Source organism: Panthera onca, chromosome C2, assembly GCF_046562875.1.
Source record: "Panthera onca isolate mPanOnc1 chromosome C2, mPanOnc1 haplotype 2, whole genome shotgun sequence".
Taxonomy (NCBI): domain Eukaryota; kingdom Metazoa; phylum Chordata; class Mammalia; order Carnivora; family Felidae; genus Panthera; species Panthera onca.
In genome coordinates, this window is record NC_138347.1 from 13,169,808 (window position 1) to 13,183,626 (window position 13,819).

Sequence of the window (13,819 nt, forward strand, 5' to 3'; positions counted from 1 at the left end):
CAGTCAGTCTAATAATAAAACATTAAGTTCGAAAGGGGAATATTTCCAGAGCTGGTTAATATGGAGGTGAAACAAGACCAAAAACACAGACTATTTTTCTTTTTACCATTCTTAGTATGCTGGCTTATCCTTTGGAGGCTCCTCTAATGGTCCGCAAAAGGCTGTCATCGTTCCAGGCATCACCTCTTTACACATCCACACCAGAATCTGAAACAACAACAACAAACATGCCCACCTCTTCTAAAAACAAAGGGAACTTCCCCATAAAATCCCTACCAACTTTCCCCTCTCATCTCAATGGCCAAAACTGTGTCACAGGGCCATTCATAAACCAATCCCTGGGAAGGGAAAACAACTCCCTACCCTAGGTCTGAAGCCACTGCAAGGCCATCCTAATCTGAATAGCGCTGCCACACTTTGGAGGGTAATTAAAAATGGGACGCTGTTCACTTGGAATAAGGGAAGTTGGGGTAACAGCTGTCTGCAAAGTAACTAACAGTGCTGTCGTGCAAGGCTATTAGAATTAGATATCTCAGAAATATGTCTCCACTGATAGAAGAGACATCAGTCCACTGCTGGGATTTAAGCAGAAAGTGTGTGGTGGGTGGGGGTAGGGGGTCATGTAGGTTTTGCTGACGGTAACTTGTGAGAGCATGAAAATGCCAGTGATTCAAAAGACTCCCTTGTATCTTTTCTTTCCTTTTCTTCCATTGTCTCTGTCATTTTATTTTTACAACTGCCCTTCCCTCCCCTCCAAATTCTTTTATGACATTTTTGGCTTGAGGCCTTTCCTCTTCTCAAAGGACCATGTAAGTTTCTAAATTACCAGCTTCCCTTCTGGGCATTACAGAAAATAATAAGCGAAGCATCTGTAAAAGTTTTCATGAGTACAGTGAAAGAGTTTAGGTGTCTGCCCTATCTGGAAAATTTTTGATAACTTGACAACGGTAGAGTGAGAATCAACAAAGGGGAAATTTCTTTATTCCAAACCAAGTCATGGTGCATGGGGGCTTGATGTGGGCTAAAGGGAAGGGGGAAGTTAGGCGAGTACAGGAGGGAAAAGATAAAAACAGAAAAGAAAAAGTGACCCTGTCTTCAAGATTTACAACACATAAAACAATGAGAAAACAAAGCCACATTCCCATTGGTGCCTTCACATCACCCTACGCTCCAAATAAGTTCTCTCCTTCCTGCCTTCTCCTCACCATGCTTATTATATCAGTTAGCACATGGTCAACTAGAGGTAATGGAAAAAATGTTAACTCCTAGGGATTTACTTTTTTCACATATTAGCAGTCTGGAGGGAAGCCCTTGCTGCCATTTGTTAGCTGCTCAAGTACATTTAAGAACCCAGCTCTTTCTATCTATCCTGCCATCTCGTTTGCTGGCTTTTTGTCTTTGTGTCTGTTGCCTCATGGTCACAAGATGGCTACCACAGCTCCAGGAATCATGGCTGCATTCAAAGTCAGGATGCAGTAAGGCAGCCGGATAGACAGGGCTGATTTTCTTGCTTTCCATCAGGGCAATCAAAACCATTTTTTAAAAGCCCTCAACAGACTTCCTTGTTGTTTCATTGGCCAAAACTTGGTCACATGGCTGGCCCCCCACTAGCTGCAAAGGGGGCAGAAAAGGTGAGTACCTAACAAACAGTATTAGCTTAGCCATGATTGGTTTCAAACCAATCACAAGTCTCTATAGAAACTAGATACACTGTGGTTCCCCCACACTTTGCTTTTCCCAGCATGCCCCACGCCCCAAATCAGAGTTCCGTTAGCAAGAAAGAAGGCAGAGAAATGGCAGGTAACCAGGTCTGCCAAACTCATTCACACATGTGCTTTTTATTCTATTCATCTCATATAAAGTGGCCTCAGCAACCCCCTCATTTTACTGAAGACCAATTCATACTTCAGGATCCCAGGTGACCTTGCCTTTAGGACTCACCCAGGACCTGCAGTCCTACCCTGAAAAGAGACCTGAGCAATGCCTCTGATCCAGTGGAAAACCCCAGGCGCTGGAGTCTGCTTTCCTGGATTTGAATTCTGGCCAAGCCTCTTTCTAGTTACAGCCTTGATTTGACCTAGGCTGTAGGTCAGTTAAGTGCCGGGCGGCTCAGTCAGTTAAATGCCGACTTTGGCTTAGGTCATGATCTATGATCTCGCAGATTGTGAGTTTGAGCCCTGCATCGGGCTCCGTTCTGTTCTGACAGCTCAGAGCCTGGAGCCTGCTTCAGATTCTGTGCTTCCCACTCTCTCCTCCCCTTCCCTGTTCGCACTCTGTCTCTCTCTCTCTCTCTCTCTCTCAAAAATAAATAAACTAAAAAACAAATTTTTTTTAAAGAATTGATTTGAACTTCTAGGAGTGAGGACCCTTCAATTTCCTCATCTGTCCAAAGAACATGAGTACAGTGACTAGCACAAAGCTGTCTTCAATTTTTAAAAAATTGTTAGTTGGGTGGATGGATGAATGGATGGATGGATGGATGAATGGATGGATGATTAGATTGATGGAGGGAATGGAGGAATGGAGGGATGGAGGGATGGATGGATGGAAGGATGGATAGTTGAGTGGGTGGATGGGTGGATGGATGGATGGATGGATGGATCATATCCAGTCCCATAGAGCCACTAAAAAGATTAAATAAGATAGTGTAGATGAAAAGATTGAAGGATTCCTGGCACACAGTAAATGTTCATTAGCCACAAGTAGAAACCGATCATATCATTTCCCTACTTCAAAACCTCCAACAGCTTCAGTTACCCTTAGGGTAAATAGTCCAGTCTAACTGCTTGCACAGTTTGGCCCTTGGCTTGCTCTCGGGCCCCTCCCTGTCAGCTCCACTCACACTGTCCCTCGCTGGCACCTGCACGCCTGCTCCTCCCACCTGGAACTGGATGAGCTTGTTCTTCCTTCAGGTCCTAGCCTTAGGAGTCTTTACCTCCTGGGGACCTTCATTTCTGCTCCTCTCACAAGCTATGCCAGATAAGGTTCCCAGAGCAGCAGGAACCTGGGGTAGCCAAGAACAATTTATCCAAGGAGAGTTTTCAGAGCTGGGAAGCCAAAAAGCCTCCTCTCAAATCGGCACTGCCACGGCCCCGGGCTAAACCAACGGGACTCATCTCATTCTACATCTTGGAAAATGGTGGGAGGCGGGGACTGCAGATCAGGCTGAATTACAGAGAGGGTTGGGACTACAAAAGACAGGCAGGTTCCTCAAAGAACCTGGCCCAAATAGAACTTGGAAAGATCCCATAATTATGTGGGAACCTACAATTTGCCAAGAGTTATAGTTGCAAGCTCCTGAGATCCCTCACTTTATAATATAGTAGTTTCTTATACTCCATACGTAGCCAAAGCTAAACTATTCATCTCTGCTTCCCTCCAGCCCCTCCTCCCTGACTCCCTATCTCTGCCCACCATGCTGTCATTCATTCTCCCAGGCATCCTTCATCCCTTACTCTTACATCGCTGATTTCTGCACGGTGGTCCTCACGCCATTCCCATGGCACCCCCTCCCCGACTGGCCCACTGCACATGCTCAGACCCTGTTCTCTCTCCCCCGGAACTTCTCCCCACCCAGGGCCACTCCCTGCTCCCATCCGTCTTGCTCACAGAGCATGGTTACCTTCCTAAACTACCTCTCCCATCCCCTTGCTGTCTCCTCAAGTACGTTCAATGGCTCCCCATCGTCTCCCTCGTTAGGTCTCACCTCGTGCTCTGGACTCTTCCCCATGAGTGCCAGGGGACTTTTGGTCCTGTCTCTCATTTGGCCTCCTCCCCTTTTGTCTTTATTTATTTTGAAACATGTCATACATTCAAAAGATTGTTCCTAAGAGATGTACAATTATTTTTATAAAGATCATGCCTGTGAAACCACCAGTCACAGTAAGACTCAGCTATGTCGGCTTTGTTAGATGGTCACTGACTTCTGTACTCCCCCATTTACCTGTTTCCCTCCTGCCTCCAAGAACGAATTTTGCCCTGACATTTGCAGGATCATTCCCTTTATTTCTTTTTTTTATTATTATTATTATTACTGAAGTATAACTGACATACAATACCCTATAATATCCCCACAGTAAGTCTAGTTATCATCTGTCACTGTACAAAGTTATTACAATATTATTGACTGTATTCCCCTGATTTCTTTATAGTTTTGCCACCTATTCTTAAATGACATGTTGTCTAGTGTTGCCAGATTCTGAATTCTCTACGGATTGTATCATCTATATTTATTGTGCTGTGACTGGATTCTTTTTTTAGCAGCTTTTTGAGATATAATTCATATACCATGAAATTCACTCATTTCAAGTGTCTAATTCAATGGTTTCAGTATATTTAATGTATTTAAGGTAACCATCATCTCAATCAAATTTTCGAAAATTTCCTTTTCCCAACAAGAGCCCCTGTGCTCATTAGCAACCCCCTCAACCCTAGGCAATCACCAATCTGCTTCCCATCTCTGTAGATTTGCCTACTGTATTCTATTTCCTATAATAGACTCATACTCATTTGGCCTTTTGCACACTCTGTGCTGACACGACATTGGGCCACTCCTCTCCCATGATGTGCCTGAACACTGGTCACTCTGTCTGGAGAGCCTTCTTGGCCATTGCTTCCCACCCAGGGCTGGCCACTTCTGCAGGACCCAACTCCGTCCTCTCTCTTCCAGGAAGCCTTTCCTCTTTTCTACTCCACTCCTGTGTGATTCTTCCCTCATCACATTCTCAAAACATGCTGCACGTGAGTTTGTTTCATAGGGTCTAGAGTCTCCCCAGCTGGGCTGTCAGTTCTCTGAAGGGTCAAGGCCTTGCCTGGTTTTGTTCCCTGTTGTTCCCCAGAGTCGGCTGGGTCTGGCACAGCGCAGGAATCCAATGGGTATGCGCTGAGGCAACAAGAGACGGGTACGTTATTCTGCCTTAGATCATCATCATGTGTGCATAGAACCAATACTGGAAAGAGGGAAAATCACCAAGTACAATCAGAACACAGTGTTTCCTTACCCTAAAAGAGTGGGTTCAACCCACTGGAGGGGCTGGCTCTTTCTCTGCCACCATATGAAATCTCAGGCAGGCCTCGCGGCTTCTTGCTTCTCTCAGATAATACGTTCACAATATCCAGCCCATATAATGGTCAAATTTCCATTTAACGTTAAAGTCCCTTCCTATCGGTTTGGGCCTCCTTCTGGTGGGCCCTTGGAACCATGTGGTTGGTTTCTTCTCTCTTTCACTCACCTTGCTGGCTATACCTCTGTCCTTGCCAAGGTTAGAATCAGGGAATGGGCAGAGGAAGCAGCCTTTGGTCACATGACTCCTGTGTGAAGCCAGTTCTTTCTCTGAGCCTCCTTCCTGCCCCCCAAAACTGGGGCTATTTCTCACCTATCATGCCTGTGACTCAGGCAGAAGAGTCCCATCTAGCTGGTCACTTAAAAGCCCTCCTTTGGCCCATGGTCACATAGCAATTCCTCTAGCTTCTTTCTGCTCTGGCCCTTCTCTATGATAATCCCCCAGGGCTCTCTCTCTCACACACACACACACACACACTCACCTCTGGTCCACAGTGAACATGCATCTTTGGCCTGCGGTCAGTTCAAGTGCGGGCACACAGACCTTTTCTCTGTGGCCTCAGCCAACCTCTCACTCGTGAGAATCCACATACCCAGACTCTGGTCCCCTGAGTTACCCATTTTCCTGGGAATACCTGACAAGCTGTCCAAAGGTGTTTTTGAAGTCACCCTCACAGATCGAGGAAAGAAGGTAGCAGCACCACCTCCCCCTCCATGGAGGGATAAAACTCAGTGCACCCTGCCTATTTCTCTTCAAAGGAGTCCTCTGTCTAACCTCCAGCCTCTCTCTTGGCCTCTCCAGTGTTTTGTATAGGCTGCAGCTGGTGGTCAGCTGGGGCCTCAAAGCTGGCTTCCCAGTGACCTCCTTTGCAGTCCTGCCTGGGAAACCACATGCCTCGCTTTGCAGTGTCATTGCTGTTGTATCTATTGACTTGCTGCCTCAGCCAAAAAGAGAGACAAGAGTCCCATTTCAACATCCTGCGCTTCTCTTTTCTTTCAGGAGACTGTGTGCTCCTGGAAGCAGAAACTGTGCCATACACACCTTCACTGCCTTCTCCCCTCTTACCCGTGCTTAGTGGTGACGTGCTCTAGGTACGAGGTGGTATTTTGGAGGAAGACAGAAGTGGCAGTGACCCAGCAGCATGAAGGAGTTCTGAAGAGGAAAAAGCAGTAGAGTTCAGTTCTGGGGCAATGACTCAAAGGAAGACTTTATTATTAATTTTTTGATGTCTTTTAATAGCATTACATCTAACCTTCGTTTTTTTTTAAATATAATTTATTGTCAAATTGGCTAACATAAAGTGTGTACAGTGCGCTCTTGGTTTTGGAGGTAGATTCCCATGGTTCATCACTTACATACAACACCCAGTGCTCATCCCAACTAGTGCCCTCCTCAATGCCCATCACCAATTCCCCCCCCACACACACACCCCTCCACTCCTTTCCACCCTCAGTTTGTTCTCTGTATTCAAAAGTCTCTTATGGTTTGCCTCCCTCTGTTTGTAACAATATATATTTTTTTCATTCCCTCTCCCATGGTCTTCTGTTAAGTTTCTCAACTTCCACATAGGAGTGAAAACATATGATATCTGTCTTTGTCTCACTGACTTATTTCACTTAGCATAATACCCTCCAGTTATATCCACGTTGTTGCAAATGGCAAGATTTCATTCTTTTTCATTGCCAAGTACTATTCCATTGTATGTATATATACACCACATCTTCTTTATCCGTCAGTTGATGGACATTTGGCCTCTTTCCATAATTTGGCTATTGTTGATAGTGCTACTATAAACACTGGGGTACATGTGCCCCTATGAATCAGCACTCCTGTATCCCTTGGGTAAATTCCCAGTAATGCTATTGCTGGGTCGTAGGGTAGTTCTCTTTCTAATTTTTTGAGGAAACTCCATACTGTTTTCCAGAGCCTCTGCACCAGTTTGCATTCCCACCAACAGTGCAAGAGGGTTCCCATTTCTCCACATCCTCACCAGCATCTGTTTCTTGAGTTGTTAATTTTAGCCACTTTGACCCGTGTGAGGTGGTATCTCAGTATGGTTTTAATTTGTATTTCCCTGATGATGAGTGACATTGAGAATCTTTTCACGTGTCTGTTGGCCATCTGGATGTCTTCTTTGGAAAAGTGTCTATTCATGTCTTCTGCCCATTTCTTCACTGGATTATTTGTTTTTTGGGTGTTGAGTTTGGTAAATTCTTTATAGATTTTGGATACTAACCCTTTATTCGATATGTAATTTGCAAAGGTCTTTTCCCATTCCATCAGTTGCCTTTCAGTCTTGTCAATTGTTTCCTTTGCTGTGCAGAAGCTTTTTCTCTTGGTGAGGTCCCAGTAGCTCATTTTTGCTTTTAATTCCCTTGCCTTCGGAGATGTGTCGAGCAAGAAATTGCTGAGGCTGAGGTCAAAGAGGTTCTTGCCTGGTTTCTCCTCTAGGGTTTTGATGGTTTCCGGTCTCACATTTAGGTCTTTCATTCATTTTGAGTTTATTTTGTGTATGGTGTAAGAAAGTGGTCTAGTTTCTTTCTTTCTTTTTTTTTTTTTTTAACGTTTTTTATTTATTTTTGAGACAGGGAGAGACAGAGCATGAACAGGAGAGGGTCAGAGAGAGGGAGACACAATCTGAAACAGGCTCCAGGCTCTGAGCTGTCAGCACAGAGCCTGACGCAGGGCTTGAACTCACAGACCGCGAGAGCATGACCTGACCCGAAGTCAGTCGCTTAACCGACTGAGCCACCCAGGCGCCCCCCCCCCCCTTTTTTTTTAATGTTTAAAAGTGGTCTAGTTTCATTCTTCTGCATGTTGCTGTCCAGTTCTCCCAGCACCATTTGTTAAAGAGACTGTCTTTTTTCCATTGGATACTCTTTCCTGCTTTGTCAAAGGTTAGTTGGCCATACATTTGTGGGTCCAATTCTGGGTTCTCTGTTCTATTCCATTGATCTTTGTGTCTGTTTTTGTGCCGATACCATACTGTCTTGATGATTACAGCTTTGTGGTAGAGGCTAAAGTCTGGGATTGTGATGCCTCCCGCTTTGGTTTTCTTTGTCAATATTACTCTGGCTATTCAGGGTCTTCTGTGGTTCCATACAAATTTTAGGATTGCTTGTTCTAGTCAAAGGGAAGACTTTAGAAATTCCATTTTTAAAAGTTGCTGAAACTTGGAAGCTGTTTTTCAATGAAGTCAGGGACCTCTCTGGTCCAGGTGTTTCTGGCATTGAGTCAAAAACAAGTATATGACGTAAGTAATGTGATAAAGCAATAGTCTCGGTAATGCTGAGAACATACAACATAGGCACGATGAGGTTTAATAGGGAGCAAAGGATCACTTTCACTGTACCTGAGTCCCTCCAATGATTTTTCTAGATAACTCTGCTCCCCTAATCAGATCTGTCACCAACCACTTCTTCAGGACATTAGGACATATACTAGTCCCTTTGTTTAGACCTGATGAAGGTGTATGCTCAAGCTCTTGTGCACATAGAGAAGCAGAATTTATTAGCAGGCTTTCAACCATAGCTAAATTATGGAAAGAGCCTAAATTTCCATCAACTGATGAATGGATAAAAAAATTGTGGTTTATATACACCATGGAATACTACTTGGCAATGAGAAAGAATGAAATATGGCCTTTCGTAGCAACGTAGATGGAACTGGAGAGTATTATGCTGAGTGAAATAAGTCATACAGAGAAAGACAGATACCATATGTTTTCACGCTTATGTGGATCCTGAGAAACTTAACAGAAGACCATGGGGGAGGGGAAGGAGGAAAAATTTTTTTAAAGTTAGAAAGGGAGGGAGCCAAACCATAAGAGACTCTTAAAAACTGAGAATAAACTGAGGGTTGATGGAGGGTGGGAGGGAGGGGAGGGTGGGTGATGGGTATTGAGGAGGGCACCTGTTGGGATGAGCACTGGGTGTTGTATGGAAACCAATCTGACAATAAATTTCATATTAAAAAAAAAGAAATTTATTAGCAGGATGAAGAGCTCTCGGATAAGAAATTATTATAAAAAGTGTCACACTTCTACCTCAGCAGTGATCCTGGGTGTGACACTGAGGCTGAATCTCATCACCTTGCAGTCAGGGTATCTGTTATATCCTGAACTCACGGGCTTTCATCTGCACCCGTTTGTGTGTCAAATATTTGTTGACGTTAGGTAGGAATTCTGAGTTAAGGGGTACAAACTTCTCCCTTCTAGTAAATTCCTTGACTTAGTTTCAGCCATTAGCCTCCCAATGCCTCCCCAAACTACCAGCTCTTCTCTGTCCCCACCACAGCCCCCAATCAGATCTTCACCATTACTCAACAAGTGAATTTGTACAAAAGAGCTTTAAAGTAGTTCATCACCTACCCTACCAGCCTTTGTTATCCAGCCTACCTTCAGTATGGATGCCTGTGATGGGCTGAATTGTGCCCCCACCTCCCCAGCCCCCGTCCATACTCGTGTGTTAAAGCCCTAACCTCCAGTACCTCAGAATGTAACTATATTTAGAGATGGGGCCTTTTCAAGAGGTTGCAAGCTGAAACGAGGTCATCAGGGTAAGCCCTAATCTGATAGGACTTGTGTCCTCACAAAAAGAGGAAATTTGGACACAGACAGGCACACACCATAGAGGGAAGACCATGTGAAGACACAGGGAAAAGACGGCCATCTACAAATTAAGAAGAGAGGCTTCAGAAGAGACTGAACCTTCCAGCACCTTGATCTTGGACTTCCAGTCTCCAGGACTGTAAGAAAATAAATTTCTGTTGTTTCAGCCATCCAGTCCGTAGTACTTTGTGATGGCAGCCCCAGCACATTAATGCAATGCCCACTAGCTTCCTACACGTAGGTCTGCACATTCTCCTGTTTAAAACTCTTCTAGTTCTCAGACTCCCCATTTCCTTTGAGAGCAGGTTCAAAGTCCTTAGCATGGCATATCTGGATCTTCCTCCAAGTCCAACCTGTCTCTCTAATGTCATCTCCTGCTGACCTATCCTAGCCCATGCCATCGTTCATAATCCCATGACACAACAGATCATCCCAAATGTCAGAACACACTGTGCCTCGACCACCTTCCTGACTTGGCACATACTGTCACCTCTGTCTGGGAATCACCCTCTCTGTACCTCCCTAGTTCTTCGAGAGATGCTTGTAATATATACAATCATTGAATTACTATGTTGTACGCCTGAACATCATGTGTTAAGTATACTTCAGGGGCGCCTGGGTGGCTCAGTCGGTTAAGCAGCCGACTTCAGCTCAGGTCATGATCTCGCGGTCCGTGAGTTCGAGCCCCGCGTCAGGCTCTGTGCTGACAGCTCAGAGCCTGGAGCCTGTTTCAGATTCTGTGTCTCCCTCTCTCTGACCCTCCCCTGTTCATGCTCTGTCTCTCCCTGTCTCAAAAATAAATAAAACGTTAAAAAAATTAAAAAAAAAAAAAAGTATACTTCAATAATAAAGATTTTAAAAAATAAACCTGAGGCAAAGAAATAATAATATGATAGACCGTGTAATAGTTTACCTAGTTGCTTATTATTTATTATCTTATTCCTCTAGAATATAATCACCAAAAGTCAAGTATTTTTGTCTGACTCATTGAGCGCCATGACCTTGGGCAGTAGAATAGGACTTTGTACTTGGTAGACACTTGATAAACTTTTTGATTGAGTGAATGAGGTATGGAAGGAAGGAAGGAAGGAAGGAAGGAAGGAAGGAAGGAAGAGAGGAAGGAAGGAGAAGAGAAGGGAAGGGAAGAGGAGAAGAGAAGAGAAGAGAAGAGAAGAGAAGAGAAGAGAAGAGAAGAGTTGCTCAAATGTCACATAACCCTAATCCGTACACCCCCAAGCAGAGCCAGTCCCTCATCCTCTGTGCACCTTCCAGCACTTTCTCTATTAGTGCACTTAGGTCTTTGGGCTGTGATTGTTTGCATTGAGTTCCTTGAGACTGAGATGGTGTTTTACTCCATACAACTGTAGCACTTAGTAACTAGTGCTCAATAAATATTTGTTGAATGGCTGATGCTATATACTTATAATTTGTCTTCCCCTCCAAATTCACACACTGAAGTGCTGATTCCCAGTGTGATGGTATTAGGAGATGGGGCCTTTGGGAGGCAATGAGGGTTAGATGTGCTCATGAGGGTGGGACTATGGTCTGATGGGATTAGGGCCCTTATAGGAAGAGATGACAGGCAGCTCTCTTCCTCCCTCCCTCCCTCCTTCCCCTCCTTTTCCCCTCCCCCTCCCCCACTCCCTCTCTCTCTCTCTCTCTCTCCCTTCCCCTCCTTCCCTTACCCCACCTTACCATGTGAGGACACAGCAAGAAGGTACAAGCCAGAAGAGATCTGTCACTAGTAACCAAATCAGCCAGATCCCAGCCTCCAGGACTGTGAGAAAAATAAATTGCTGGTGTGTAAGCCACCTAGTCTTGTTACAGCAGCCTGAGCAGACCTAAACAGCCGGATGGCTGAATAAGTGAAGGAGACACTTTCTCCCGTTTTAAACAAGGACTCTTCCCCAGACCTGGTCATCATCCCCTTAACATGGTGTCTGTGTGACACCCAATCATGGGCAGACCCCATCTGTCCTGTTCTTCTGACACCCATGAGCTGTCTTCAGGCCCCAGACCTTTTCTAGGTACACATTATCTGTGCTATATTCTCTTTCCACCCACTTTCTCCTTTCAGGGCTCAATAACTGCCTTCGATCTTCGCTAAAAAGTATGAAATTTATTTTTTCCACCCTGGAAACTCCTTGCTCCTTTCTTTTCCCAGGAGCCTGTTTGAGTAAATCCACCTTTCCCAACCATCTTCCTCGCCCGGGCTCTTTGCCAGTATCACCCGGGTCACACTTCGATGATTCTGTCCTGGGGAAGTGGGGCTTTGGTTGGAGGCTCAGCTCCCTCCTGAGCTGCTTTCCTTTGTGCAAACCCAGGACTCGTCAAATTCTTCTCTGGTTATGTAATCGCAATGCAATTTCCACAGGCTTTCTCCTAAAACATTTATAATGTCGTACCTTCAAGCATACATAACTCAAGTAACTTATATGAGTGTAAACACACATTAAACTGAAATAGAAACATCACCCACCTGAGACGTCGGGCATTCCATTTCGGGGTGAGCCGTTGCTCTCCTCACATGGACACAGAGAAAACCTGTCGTGTCAACAAAGGAAATGCCTGGTGGAGAACGGACGTTTTCTCACCATGTTACTGACATTTCAGTAAGCCTCTCCCAACCCCCCTCTCAGCCTCCACATGAAGGAGTCTGAGAGCTGCAGAAATTGTAGGGCAACAAGCTGAGTGTTTGCTTACTTCCTCTCATGTTAAGGAGCCTAGAGAGGGATGCTGAAGCATGCCAGGGTCACTCATAGTTAAAAAAAAAAAAAAGCGAACTTGGATTTGGAGGGAGCAGGGGAGGAGGAAAGCCTTGGAGACACAAATATGCTCTGTAATAGCACTGTTCCCCAGGATAGCCTGCAGCCACATGCAGCTATTTAAATTTAAATCAATTAAAATTAAGTAAAGTTTTAAATGTGGTTCCTTTGTCACGTGAATCACATTTGAGGTGCTCAAGGGCCACCTGTAGTGGCTACTGTACTGGACAGCGTGGATATAGACGATTTCCATCATTGCAGAAAGTTCTTTTGGGTAGCTCTGATGTATATTGTAAGTAAAGGGTTTTTTCTTAAGTCTATTCACTTATTTTGAGAGGGAGAGAGAGAGAGAGCACACAAGCACGGGGGAAGAGCAGAGAGACAGGAGAGAGAGAGAATCCCAAGCAGGCTCCTCGCTGTCGGCACAGAGCCCCATGCAGGGCTCCATCTTGTGAACCATGAGATCTCGACCTGAGCTGAAATCAAGAGTCGGACGCTTAACCGACTGAGCCACCCAGGCGTCCCTGTAAGTAACGTTTACATGGAATCCCAAAATGTGAAGTTCCTACAGCTGAAATGAGTGTGGGGAAAATATGGAGTGAACTTCAGTGACTGCCAGAAACATGATTTCTTTTTCATCACTCATAGGTTCTCTGTCAACACAAGTGAAAGAAAAGAATGAAAGGCAGAGAGAAGAAAGGAAGAGCAGTCAGATGGTTATCGGTACAAAGGCGTCTCACTGCAGATCAAGAGAACCCATCGTTTTTAGAGCAAAAGAAAACCAGTGGCCAGAGGCCAGCTTGTCTGAAGTCTGGTCAGGAGGTGGCACGCACTTTCTTTTCCAACGAAAGTGGCTGCAAATGTCTCTGTGTGATCATGCAGACAAGGGTCATGGGTCATTCAGGTATTTGATGTGGCAATTTAAAAGACTTAATATGAAAGAGGAGTATGATGTCACCTTTAAACAGCTCCTAACCCCTATTCACACAGCACTCCCTTTTCTTAAGGCCATGTCGGATGACTGAGTTGTGCAATAACTTACGTGGGCGCCGTTGCTGGGGGGAAAACACACTCATGTGCCAGGGAACTGATGGCACTTGCCTAAGCCCGTCAGAAAGAAAGCCAAAGAGTCTAATCCCAAGGAATCCTTGGCATTCGGATTTCGGGGCTCATGACAGCAAATGGACACTCATGTTCTTGGCTTCTCTGCTTCCCAGTCTGTCTCTCTGGGTTTTTAAACCATTGATCTGTTTAGTAAGAGTTCACCTCTTCCTCTACGGTCACGTAGGAAGTGGCCAGTGTATTCCATCTACCACGTAGATTTTTCAAGACCTCTTAACAGCCATCCTGTGGGAATAGCCTCGACTTCTGGGCTTTACAAA

The 13,819-nt window shown here is 45.0% G+C and overlaps 1 protein-coding gene across 1 annotated transcript in view; it reads right to left on the bottom strand.

Annotated features, from left to right (window-relative positions):
* Positions 1-13,819, bottom strand: part of LOC132683928 (uncharacterized) — a 75,298-nt gene that overhangs the window by 5,288 nt on the left and 56,191 nt on the right. Inside the window, exons 4-7 of the mRNA XM_078432563.2 lie at positions 12,152-12,216; positions 11,368-11,449; positions 6,129-6,215; positions 107-207 (exon numbers count right to left, since the gene is read on the bottom strand). Coding sequence (XP_078288689.2) covers positions 12,196-12,216 — 21 coding nt within the window. The 3' untranslated portion in view covers positions 107-207; positions 6,129-6,215; positions 11,368-11,449; positions 12,152-12,195. The remainder of the gene's footprint in view (positions 1-106; positions 208-6,128; positions 6,216-11,367; positions 11,450-12,151; positions 12,217-13,819) is intronic.